The 12171-nt window shown below is 41.1% G+C and overlaps 1 protein-coding gene across 2 annotated transcripts in view; it reads right to left on the minus strand.

Annotated features, from left to right (window-relative positions):
* Positions 1-2909: 2909 nt before the first annotated feature.
* LOC116493024 (musculoskeletal embryonic nuclear protein 1) overlaps positions 2910-12171 on the minus strand; it is a 39001-nt gene continuing 29739 nt past the window's right edge. The window contains exons 1-3 of one of the 2 annotated variants that reach the window (XM_032194127.1): positions 6750-6812; positions 4058-4178; positions 2910-3244 (exon numbers count right to left, since the gene is read on the minus strand). In XM_032194127.1, coding sequence (XP_032050018.1) covers positions 3138-3244; positions 4058-4178; positions 6750-6758 — 237 coding nt within the window. In that variant the 5' untranslated portion in view covers positions 6759-6812 and the 3' untranslated portion in view covers positions 2910-3137. Of the gene's footprint in view, positions 3245-4057; positions 4179-5200; positions 5217-6749; positions 6813-12171 lie in introns of those variants that run through there. The other variant, XM_032194128.1, reaches the window with a different exon arrangement.

The following is a 12171-nucleotide window of genomic DNA, read 5'->3' on the forward strand; positions in this document are numbered from 1 at the left end:
ATGGAGGGCTCATTAATTTACTACTTCAGCAGTAATTTTCAAGTTCATCATAAAAGAGTCTGTTGAGCACAGCCTGGTCTTAAAAGGCTCCTGCTTTAAATAAATTAAAAAAAAGCAACAACAACAACCACTTTGCTCCTTCCAGGCAAAGTATGCTACTTGTAAATACAGTATCATTTATAGCAAGGCATGTAAATATGTATATTTTTAGAGAGAAAAATTACATTTGATTAACTTCTTTAACTTGTGTAATGCTTTAAGCCCTTAAAATGCGTAGAATATTATACTTAGTGGCCTAAGAGCCAAAGGTTTAGCTGTAATTAAGTGGATCTGTCATTGCTTTTCTAATGCCCCTATATACAATCACATGAATGTTGAACAGCCGCTTGAGCTGCACAGGTTTAGGCATCCTGAGATGTTTTCAATACGGGCATCCTACTGTTTCTATATGAATCCTAATGGCAGTCATCCTTGCTGATACTGGTGGTGTGCTGGGCACAGGTCTGATTCTGCAGCACTTGGTGTTCCTTACTCTGAAGTAGAACCTTGGAGGAAAGATTTAAAGCCATCACGACAACAGGAGATACTTTTGATTGCAAGAGGACATGAAAACTCACTTTCTGGAGGCAGTCAGACACTTCCCTGTCACTATTCCTCTATGAAAATGAAGGAAAAAAAGGAATAAACCACATTTCCCATGGCTGGATGTATTACATACAAGGTGATGAAGAAAAAGATGACAGCATTTCTCCAGACAGCTGTTATGGTTGTTTCTCTCACCTACAAACAGCTCCAGTCCTGCAGCAGCCACCGGTAACTTCCAGCACAGGATTGCTTCAGTTCATAAGGGAGAGCAAACACCCTGCAGTCATCAGTGGGGAGCAGTTTTGTCCCAGGGACACACATTTACCTCCAATGCTTATCTTTTTAGATGAGATCCCTCTTAAAAGGGATTCCTGAACCCGAGCACTTAGTGTCACACTGTGAACCATCACAAATAATTGAACCTGAAGACATTATGGAAGTAAAGCTCTTAGCAAAACCCCACTTTCCAGATAGATAACTTGTCTTGCTTCCCTGTCGCATTTGTGCTGTGTGTCTGCAGAAGGCAAAGGTCCCCGTGCATTCCAAATCAGCACTGACATACCCAAAGATGGGTCTGAAATACAGCACCCTTCCTCCTCCTCTCTGGTTTTGCCGCTTCCAAGCAAATCTGCAATATTCAATCACATGCAGCATAAAAAGAAAGTGTGAACATAATTTAGCCCCAGTTGTCCTCCATTTTCTTTTCTAATTAATAAACAACCTCCTGCCACTTCTTCCTCACAGATTAATTAAGGAGGTGTAGTTAAACCTGATGTGGGGACAGTTCTAGCAGTATTCGAGTGAGAGCTTTTTTTCTTCAGTATTTTAATTCTTGAACCTTGGTCCTTCAGAGAGGAAGAGGCTGTGCTGCCACTCTTCAGGAAGAGCAGTGAACAGCAGAGAGGAAGCAGTGCCTCAGCTGCAGATAATAATCCCTGAAATTGAAAAATAGGCTAAATAAGGCTCTTTCAAAACTCTTCGGAGTTTTAAACTGATGGCTGGGTTTGCCCCTGGAAAACATGAATAGGCGGTGAAGGAGCTGGGAAGAAGAGAAAAGAGTAATTTTTTTTTTTTTTTTTTTTTTTTTTTTTTTTTTTACTAAATGCACAGCACAGCTGCTGCACACAGTTAAGTGGTTAATTCTGTGACACTTGCACTAACCTTGTCCATAACATTTGTAAACAAAACATATTATAAACACATTTATAAAATGTGTGTTTCTTAAAAGCAACAGCATCTTTATTTTTCTTAGGGAAACCATCAATTAAAACCAAAGGATTTGGTATTGAGAGACAAGTGTCCCATGCCACAGCCTCTCCTAGAGTTCTGTGGGCATCAGCACATTTTATCCACTGTTCGTGACACAAAAAAGCAAAGATAATTTTCTTCACAGTGCTCACCCACACAGAGACCTTGAATACCGCTTTCACTTCTTAAACGGCCTGCAAAAAATTAAAACCGTTGTTAAATAAAGGTGGGACTTACCTCCCTGACCACCCTCAGGCACGCTGCCAGGGAATAGGCACCACCAAAAGAGGTGATTATCCATGTTTTAGACCACAGGTCCAAAATACTCCAATTTAAAACCTCAGGGAAAAAAAAAAATAAAAAAATCCTTGATGTTTAATGCCATAAATCAAGATGTAAACAAATAGAGTTGAAAACACACTTTGACTCAGAGAGGAGTTGTTTGGGACATGATGTGTCTGTGGCTCAACTTTTGTCTTGATCTGACAAGACCCTAAGGATGTGAGGAAAAAATATGGCAGGGAATGGGCAGAAAGTCATCACTCCATACTGAGGCAGACCAACAGCCTGCCATTTGCTCTCCCGGCAGTGCTGTGTGTGAGGAAACAGTTGCGGCGCTGTCCACCATCTTCTCTCACCATGAGGGAATGATTGAGGCGCTGCCCGCCGTCTTCTCACTGTGAGGGAATGATTGAGGCGCTGCCCGCCGTCTTCTCACTGTGAGGAAGTGATTGAGGCACTGCCCGCCATCTTCTCTCACCATCAAGGAATGATTGAAGTACTGCCCTGAGGAGGCCATGAGGGAGCTGCCACCTCCCCCAGCACCAGGAGGGTTCCCTGGGGTGCTGCCGTGGCCAGAACTCATTTCAATGATTCTGCAATGCCCATTAGGCCAGCTCCTTACGTCCCTTTCTGTAAAAGCAGTGTGAAGAAATCGCACAGACACTAAAATGGTGTCATCTGAATATTTATTCATTGCTTTTGACATTTAGATCATAGCTAGTGATGGCAAGAAGCCCACAGAATTAATCTAAGTCTGAGTTAAAATTGGTCACTACAGTAAGCCAAGCAGTGTCCAACAACCATTTTTTCAATTAAACCATTATAGCAAACACCATTCAACACAAAGAATGCACTTAATAAAAAATAAAACGGAAGTTGTACCCTTTGATATGAGTCCATTCACTTTTTAATGGCTTAAGGTGAAAATAAGCTATTTAGGTCTACAGTGAAGTTAGTGTAAGGGGTAGAAAATTAGGAAAATATTACAACAATCATCTCAACAATCACTTTCAGCTCAGCTGTCAACCAAAGACGCTTTTGGCTGGTTCATCTTTAGGTTTCTCAAAGACTGTTTCACCTCCTGTCCGATCTCGGCTGAATATGGAAGGTGCTGCAGAGCCCATTTGTTCTTGGGAAAACAAACAAACAAACAAAAACAGAAGAGAAGGCAATCAGTGAATCAGTTAGCATTGGTGTTACTGCAGCTAAAACGTATGAGCATTTGATAAATATTTCATCAGTCCATCAGCTTCCCAAACAGTAAAACACAGCACTCTCATTTCAAGCACAGGGCAGCTTCCAGCATCTGTAGGTGGTCGTCAACATTGACCACCCCAAGTTCCTTGAGGTGCTTAAAAACACTGTGAGGTTCAGGATATCACCCTGAAAAGGGGTTGAAATTCATCATTTTTCTTTGTACCCTCCCACTATTGATGAAAAAAACAAAAGACAAAGAAAGAAACAAAACAAAACAAACAAACAAAAAAAAGCACCAGGAGCATTCAGTGCAAGCACCTACTCTCTTCTCTCTCACCTTCTGCCCTTTATTCCCCTCAGTACGTGTTTCATCTCAAACATCAATTTTGTACACTTTAGAGGCCCTAGTCTATGCCCAAACATCCAGATCTTCAACTTTGGCAACCACTCTGACTGTGGGACCAGGATTTGTTTTGAACTCTGGCTCAGAAGGCAAAGTCAGAGCTCTCCCTCCTACTTTGTCCAGACAGGGAGAAAATAAATCACTTGAAGCAGAGCCCTGTTGGTACCTATGGGGGTGCCAACAAGATGATGGATTCAAGGATTCTATGCAGCCAGGCCAGGGGATGTGACAGCATTGCCTGCTGCTGTTTCTGAGGTGCACTCCTTCACTGAAGATAACAATTAATTCCACGCTTTACTTTGTAAGGTTTCTTATTATTTCCATCAAGGAGAAGAGACTTACCACACTGCTTCATGACTTGGTAGGTTTTAGATTTAATTTCCTGGTTTTTGGAAAGATTTCCTCTAGCTCCTTTGAGATCTTCTTCCTTCACTGGAGGACGCTTCTTTTTCACAGGGGCTGGCTGTGAAACAAAAGTATTGCCCACTCATCAGTATTTCATGTTTAGAAACAGGGAACAAAGAGGTCTGGGCCTAACAGCTACAATATACAGAGTTGCTAATTCTGTATTCCACCTATTGCAACTCTGAGAATAAACACTCAGCTACTCCAGATCTCTACACAACCACAACTCCACATCAGGGCAGGATTTCGTTACCTTTCCCAAAATCTGTTGCCACCATTCTGGTTCTAAATTTGTCTTCTGATTGCCCAGCCTTTGAAAGAGACAGGGCAGATGCCTGCCTGGCCCTTTTGCAAAGAAAGACCAAGATAGATTGGTAATTAAAGAATTTTTCCAACATTCAGGGAAAATAAACAAGCAAACAAAAACATTAAAACAAACAAACAAACATAAACTACTTAATTGCAGAATTATGCTCAGCCACTGTCTACTACTACATCAGAATCTCTCTGACTGATTTCCTAAAGAAATCTGGTCTGATCTAGTTGGAATAAAATTTAAGACTTGACCCATAGATATTGATTTAAATTTAGGGAAAGTATCTCAGCACTCAAAGGGGTTTCTGACAAGCACCTACTGAACACATTTTGGACTCAGAATCTGGAGAAGGAATTGGAAATCCAATACAGAAATAGATGCATCATCAGGTGGTACACTAGAATGTCCAAGTATTAACCCAGTTACAGTTTGCTAGAAGAAAACTGGAAAAACATGGAAGAACAACCCTACCTTTAAATCAGCACTTCTAAGTTGAACACTACATCAATCAGCACTATTAACATTCCCCTCTTCATTTTACTATTTTCAAGGACTGGGTGCCAAGGTCCCACCCGAAAGACCTTACAGTGGGGTGCAGGGGGATCAGATTCACCACCCTCAACAGGAGATGTGATTAAGAAGAAGATGAGAGGTGGGCATTCCAACTTTAATCTATTTATTTATCAGTGAGAAACTTCTCTGCCCATCACTACATACGCAGGGCTCCTGATTTGGGTTTTGGCAGCGGTGGAGCCTCATTGTACATTCCTGGGCCACTGCCTGTAAAGCTAAAAACAGTTGTGGAGGGGAACAAATCCCCAAGGCCTGCAAAGGGCTTGAGCAGTGAGTCCCAGGGGGATTGCAGGGACAGCACATGCATGCCAGGCTGCACTGGAGACTTCGGCAGAGTTGTGGCTGGCTATAAACCCCCAGGAACGCTCGGAATAGCTCGCTGTCAATCCCATCTACATGTGTTGTGGGAAACAAAACACTCATGAGGTCTCTGGGAAAAACACTCTATGAGTATCCAAAGAAAGCAGGAGCTGAGAGCAAACTCTTCAGAATTCACAGCAACTTTTGATGGGTTAAGCTGGTGAACCAAATGTCTCCATAGCCAGCATTTCATTTGTCTATCTGTAACAAGAACTGGCTGGTGATGGGTCTTTGGCATAATCCACAGGAAACAAATGTGTTGGTTCCAATGCAGAAAGGGGAAAAAATACCTCGTTTTTTTTTTTTTTTTTTTTTTAGCAGGAATATGAAACCTGCTGACGTCCTTTGCCTGTTGTTGGCAAGAGACGGTAACTGTGAGTCTTCTTTCCATCAGGACAAGGGACTTGTTGGAGCCACACGACTGTTAATTACTACCAACACAAGCACGTTTGTAAGCAGGGTTTGCCAGCAGCCATCCCCCGCCAGCACAGCGGTCCTGCCTGGCCTTTATCTCCTCCCGTCCCAAGTTTATGAGACATGCAATGTTGTTTTTAAGTCTCTTTCTTTGGAGTAAAGAAAATAAGCAGAACCGTACTACTCTGTGTGGCTGAAGGATTATGCTCCATTGCCCTTCCCACATTTTCCATCTCACCCACCACATAAAACCCTTGTTATGGGGGGAACTCTGACAGGTGCACATATCTTTGGGTGAAAACATAGCACTTATGTGAAAAACTCAACATTTCTGAGCTAATTTTAAGATCACTTTGAAACATGGAATATTGGGGAACACAGTAAAGAAAAACTTCTGATTGAACTAAAAGATGAACGCAAAAATGTGTAGTGCAACATTTCCATCTCAAGTGGTGTACGACAGCTACAGTTTTCAGTCACACTTTCTTTTCTTGCACATTAATAAACCAAACTTTGCTTTACATAGCAGCACATTCAGTCTAGACACATCCTTTTAAACTACTATCAAAATTTCAAATAACTGGCTGAGACAATGTGTTGGAAAAGCAGAAAACTTTCAGGAAAACAGCCCCAAACAGAGCAGTGGAAATGCTTTTTTCCTTCCTACAGAAATAAAAGTACTTAGGGTAAAAATAATAATTAAAAAAAAAAAAGAAAGAATTAACCATGTAGAGAGCAGCTGCTTTCCTTCTCCGTATAATAATTGCTCTTAAAATCTTAGTTGTTAAGCTATAAAGTGGTTTTAAATATTTCAACATAATCAAACAATCCAAGCAGATGAGACAATTCACTGCTTAACAAGAATAACTTGCTAATAAGATATTTCGAGCAAACCATCTAAAACAAGTACAGATTTGTCAGGTAACCTGCTTGAACGAGAGCCAGCCCAGCACAATGCCCCCATACCTGTGACATAACTACAGCGCTCACTCGCCTGAAATCCTTTCCAAGGTAGTTTCCCGGCTTTGATTAAATCCAGCCTGCGCACTGTGCGTGTGCCTGTTTTTTTCTCTCAGCTTATATAGAGCATCTAACGTGAGGTCATTAGCTGGGTCACTTTCCCAAACCAGATCCCAGGATGATTCAGGTTGACACAGGCTGTTGTTGAAAAGTTTATTCTTAGCGATGACTAGGGCTGGCAGGATTTGCCGCGCCGTGTGCCTGGGGACGGGTGAAGTTCAGGAGTGACGAGAGCAGACAGCTGTGGCAGCGGGACCGCGGGGAAGCCCAATCCACAGCAAAAACAACTTCCAGGGGAGTCCACTGGGGCTCTACTTATAACTTTAAAAGGCGAAAGTTTGTTACAGACACAAAATCAACTCTGAATTCTCTTGATAGGAAAAAAAAAAAAAAAAAGTCTTGTTTGCTCATTCCCAGCATTAGAAAATACGCTTTCTGTAAAGTTTATATAAACCTAACATCAAAAGCATTACACTGCTGTGCCCTAATTCTCTTTTGCACAGGAACCAGTGTTGTGTGTTTTGGAGTTTATGAGATAGGATATGGTTTTACCCTTACAATCCTATTCCTGAGCTCACTCTGATGCCAGCTGGCTCTTACACACTTCAGAGAGTAAAATCACTTTCTGTTTACAGCAGGATTAGTAAGTTTAACCAGTTCATCTGTCGTACATATAGCAGTGGATTATTCACACACGATTAAATTCATTTTCCCCACTGTATGTGCTGACAGTAATAAAACCTTCTCCAAAACTTTTAAGATTTGTTCCCAAGCTAATTTTTAATTAAATAGAAAAACAAAGTCTTATGTATGGGTTGTAATTTTTATTACCAGGAGAGGGTTTGGTGGGGAGCTCTTTCCACCCTTTTATATATAACGTTAATTCTTTGCATCATGCCTAATGCTAATACTACTACTACTAGCAGTAATAATAATAATAAGCTTCTGTGACTATGCTTGACACTTAGAAAGCACCAAGACTCCAGCCAGGTACTTTAGCATGGGAAAGGTGGACTTGGCATAACTCCTGACATCTTTTATCAGGAACGGCGACTGCTGTAGCGACAGAAATCTTCCCCAGCCTTTTCTCAGGCTCTGCCTGTGATTTGTTTAAGGCTACAGAGAGAGACACGGGAAGTAAATAAAACTGGCATTTTTTTCCATTATGAAAACATTGCATCAATGTCACAGCACTGGCAAACTGCAGTAAAGACCACGATCTGTCAGTTGTGAACTATCCCCCAGATCTGTGGGTTCATCTTACCTGTAAATGAGCTCTCTCCAGGCCCGAGATGATGCCTTCTTTTATGTGACTGTGGAGTAATTATTTGTAGGTTAAGCAGCATTTCAGATGCTACGTACTTAAACATTCCTAATGTTGAATTTCCATTTTAAATCCACAGCTTAGTAAAATAGAGGAAAAGTTTCTGTGAAATGCCAGTACCTTTTGTAAGACTACCAGAGTGGAAAGAAAAACCATCAGCTTTAGGGAAAACATTTCTTCCATGGGGATTGGAGCTAAGGCAGCCGGAGAGGGAGGCAGCATATCCTGAATTTTTGCTAAGGTGTTGTACACATCTGAACACTGCGATTTCCACAAGACAGGGATCTTACAGCAGATGTGACTTCTCCAGGAACCTGCTTACTCAGTGGACTGCCAAGCTCAATAGGGTGAAGATTATTCTTTGACTTCTCTTTAGGGAGGCGGTGGGGATGGGGATAGGGCTGCCTGTGTGTAGTACGTGATAAGTAACGAAGGTAATGCACAAACAGAAGAGAGGAATAACCGAGGTAGTTGTGAATTGATACTGTGCAGGCCCAGCCCAGCCGAACAAACCAATCTGCTTCTGCCCAGATAGAAGTGGTGAAACCAGCAGAAGCCCACTGATAACAGGATTTCTGCTCTATTTTGGCATGAAGGCGTGACCTACCTTTATGGTTCATGTCACAGCTTCCTGGCAAGGCAGTGCTCCTTCTTGATGGCCCTCCTAATTCCTTCAGCACCTTGGGTAATAGATGCTAGACACTTCAGCTAGGAAACAAGACACCTGAAGAGTAAAACAGCATCTTTACAGCCTCCAAAACAGGGCGGGATGGGAAGCAAGCTTGGGCTATGCTCATTTTGTTGGATATATCAGAGAAGTGCAAGTGTTTGCTGCAGCACCCTTTGGTAGGCAGAGACAACTCTGCACTACACAGCGTGTAGGCATCATGTCTTCTTCAGACAGCGCTACTTCTCCCCTTCTCATTTTGCTTTGTGAAGTAGTGGCGATGGAAGTCAGCAGGGTGACGTTGCTCATCTCCAGCATGTTGCCCTCTGGAGATGGGGTACAGAGAGGCTACTTGGTCCTACAACCAGACAGCCCCACACAGCCCGTCTGTCTCACAAGGAGAGACTATGTGAGTGTTGTGACACACAGCGCTTCACCAGCTTCTCAACAGGACCCTCAGGCACCTTCCTTCATTTCTACTACCTGCTGCAAACACATCAGAAGGGGGAGAGATGGTAAGACAGTATAACAAGTTATTGCATTAGGCTAAGACCCTGCCAAAGGGCAGGATACTGGAGGTTAATTCAGACATTTTCAAGTTCACACATTTTTGTGGCCAATGACCAAAAGGTCTGGCTTTGCTTCAAAAGCAGAAAGCAGGCTGTGATTATCAGCTGTATGGTACAGTATCTTAACAAAGTCCTACATTCCAGAGGGCTTCGGGTCTATGTTCTGCAACCTCAGCAGTTCTCAGGGCGCACATGTAGGGTTTCTTACTGCAAATACAGATGGTTATTCTCCATGTGTGTGCAAACACTGAGGGCAAAAACACTCCTCAGGGAACAGATCTGAGCTTGCAATCGTTCTTACAGTTGTAAACAAAACTTGCTTTCTAAGAATAACAGTCCTTCCTAAGAAATAGGACTTAACTACTAAAGGACAAGAATATATGGAAATTAATACTGACATGGGAGTGCAAAAAATTGAATCTGCAGTCCCAAGGTTAAACTCCACTAGCAAAACCAGATGCCTGCAACAGCACATTATAAACATTCAAACACGCTCACTTTTAAACAGAAGGAGCATAAAACAAGTGTACAAATCTGTAATAAGTCAAACTTTATTGTAAACCATTATACAATGTAATTACATCAGATACCCTTAGAAGTTTACGGTAACACTACTGATTAAACAATATGGTCCAAACAGAGGGCAGCAGAATACAGCTCGTTGGTTTTGCTCACACAGGCTCTACTCTGAATTTACTTACAAACGAACCCAACATTCAGTTTGAGACAGATACCCACGCAAAGACAGAAACACCTACAAAAGAGTCCCTTTTTTAAAGATACTGCAGTTTTACTTTGTAAAACCATAGTAGTCATTTTCAGTAATTGAACTGGAAACTTTAAATACATAAAAAAAGTTTGCACGCCTATGCTGTAGATCTACTCTGACTTGATGTGGCTCTTTCATTACTGGTTTCTCCTGCAAAAAGCACAGCAAAGTTGCAAACACGGGTTAGTCAAGCACAGTGGCAGAAATTCCTTGTGATGCTCAGCTCTCAGCAGAGCTGCGAGCCCGCTCCTCCCTCCCCAGGCGCAGCTGGAATCTGTTGGAGGGGATCACTTTGCATTGCTCTAATTTGCAACTCAATTTCTGAGTTTTCCCTGAAGAAAAGCTATAGTACATTTTAGTTAGCAACATTAATATACAGCATTTACCTACTTAAAGTAAGACAAGGGGACCTGAACATATCAAAGCCAGAACTTGAAAACCACGTATTAGACGACACCAGTGTTTTAAATTTATGTGAATGTGTCACAGGTCAGATACCAGAAACAGTTAATACATTTAGGTTGACCATTCGTGGTAAACTCCGTTTGCACCAATGCTTCTGTATGTCTTCGGTAAGTTACAATCCCTTTCTCTTACTTTGGCATATACTACATAGCTTATTTTCATTAAACAATCACATTTTTTAAGCACAGCCTGAAGTAAACCTTTGCTATGAGTTGTCCTATAGTCCCTTTACCAGGCATTAACTCAGAGCACCAATCCGAGCATAAATGCAAATGTTGTGCCACAATGTTATTATTACCGGATCAACTCTTGATGAAAAATTTATTTCAGCCTGCAGTGCCACTACATTTCAATGAGCAGTAAGACATAGTGAAGCACTAGGCACGTATTTCCTTCTCTCACACACACAAGCTCTTCAGACAAGAGCACGTCATCTTGTATCTACTGCGAGAATTCCAATTTTTATCTTACAAAGAGGGAAATTGCCAATTTTACATTTTCCATTTCTCTTCCATATGGTAACAGAAAATGAAAAAGATCAGTTTTGTTATTTGTCTAAGGCTGGGAATAAATTTTGTATACTTTACTAGAGAAAGTTGGAACTGTTTTTTCCCTCTGAAGATATACTCCTTTTACTACTGTGGTATTTAAAATATTTGACTTCTGTCTCTTTGGCTCATAGTGCTTTACTATGTCATCTTGCTAGGCATACCAAAATCTCAAACCAAGTGACATTTAAGCACTTAAGACAGAAAAAAATAATAATAGGTATTTGTATACCTTTGCTACAACCACCTTCAAGAAACTGCTCCATAGTGCTTTATACTGTTTTGTACTTGGTCAGTAAGTTTGAGGTCTGCTCAAAACAAATATTTTACATGATTAAGGCCATAATTTTATACTGACATTTCACAGACTAAACATGAGACTAGAAATAGAAATCATTTCAATAATTTAAGTAATTATAGAAGAGGAGGGAAAAGGAAGATAAAATGAAAGCTTGTACAGTTAAATTTGTGTGCGCTGCTCAGTTGACGAGGATAGCAATGACTGTGCAGTGGTATGTAGCACATGTTAAATACTTTTATTTCACTATCTGAAATAGAACAAATCCTATGCTAAAAAATAAACACTGACATTTGCAACAAGAGCCAGCTCTAGCTCTTAAATCCCTTTGGAACAGTGAGCTGTATGAGACCATCCTGTTGATGAAAATGAATTCCTTTAAATACTGTGCTTTTGGATATATGAGCCTGCCCAACAGTCAACAATCAAGAGAAGATGCCAGACACACAATCAATGGAAAAAAAAAAAAACAAAAACAAACAAACACAAAACAAAATGAAAACAGAGGCAACACCGATTAGGGACATTTCCCCAGCCCCCTACCCCCCACTTCAGAATACCTTGATTAAGCTTCCATTGTCATTAGTTTCTAGATTTAGTCTAAAAGAAACACTAGTATTTAAACTTATTGCAGTTATTACATTTCAGTGCACAGTAACAGAGGTCAGTGGCTCAACTAAATTTGCAAACGTTAGGTTTGGTAAAATGTCCCTTTTAGTCAGCTGGAT

The sequence above is a fragment of the Aythya fuligula genome, chromosome 10 (genome assembly GCF_009819795.1).
Source record: "Aythya fuligula isolate bAytFul2 chromosome 10, bAytFul2.pri, whole genome shotgun sequence".
NCBI lineage: Eukaryota > Metazoa > Chordata > Aves > Anseriformes > Anatidae > Aythya > Aythya fuligula.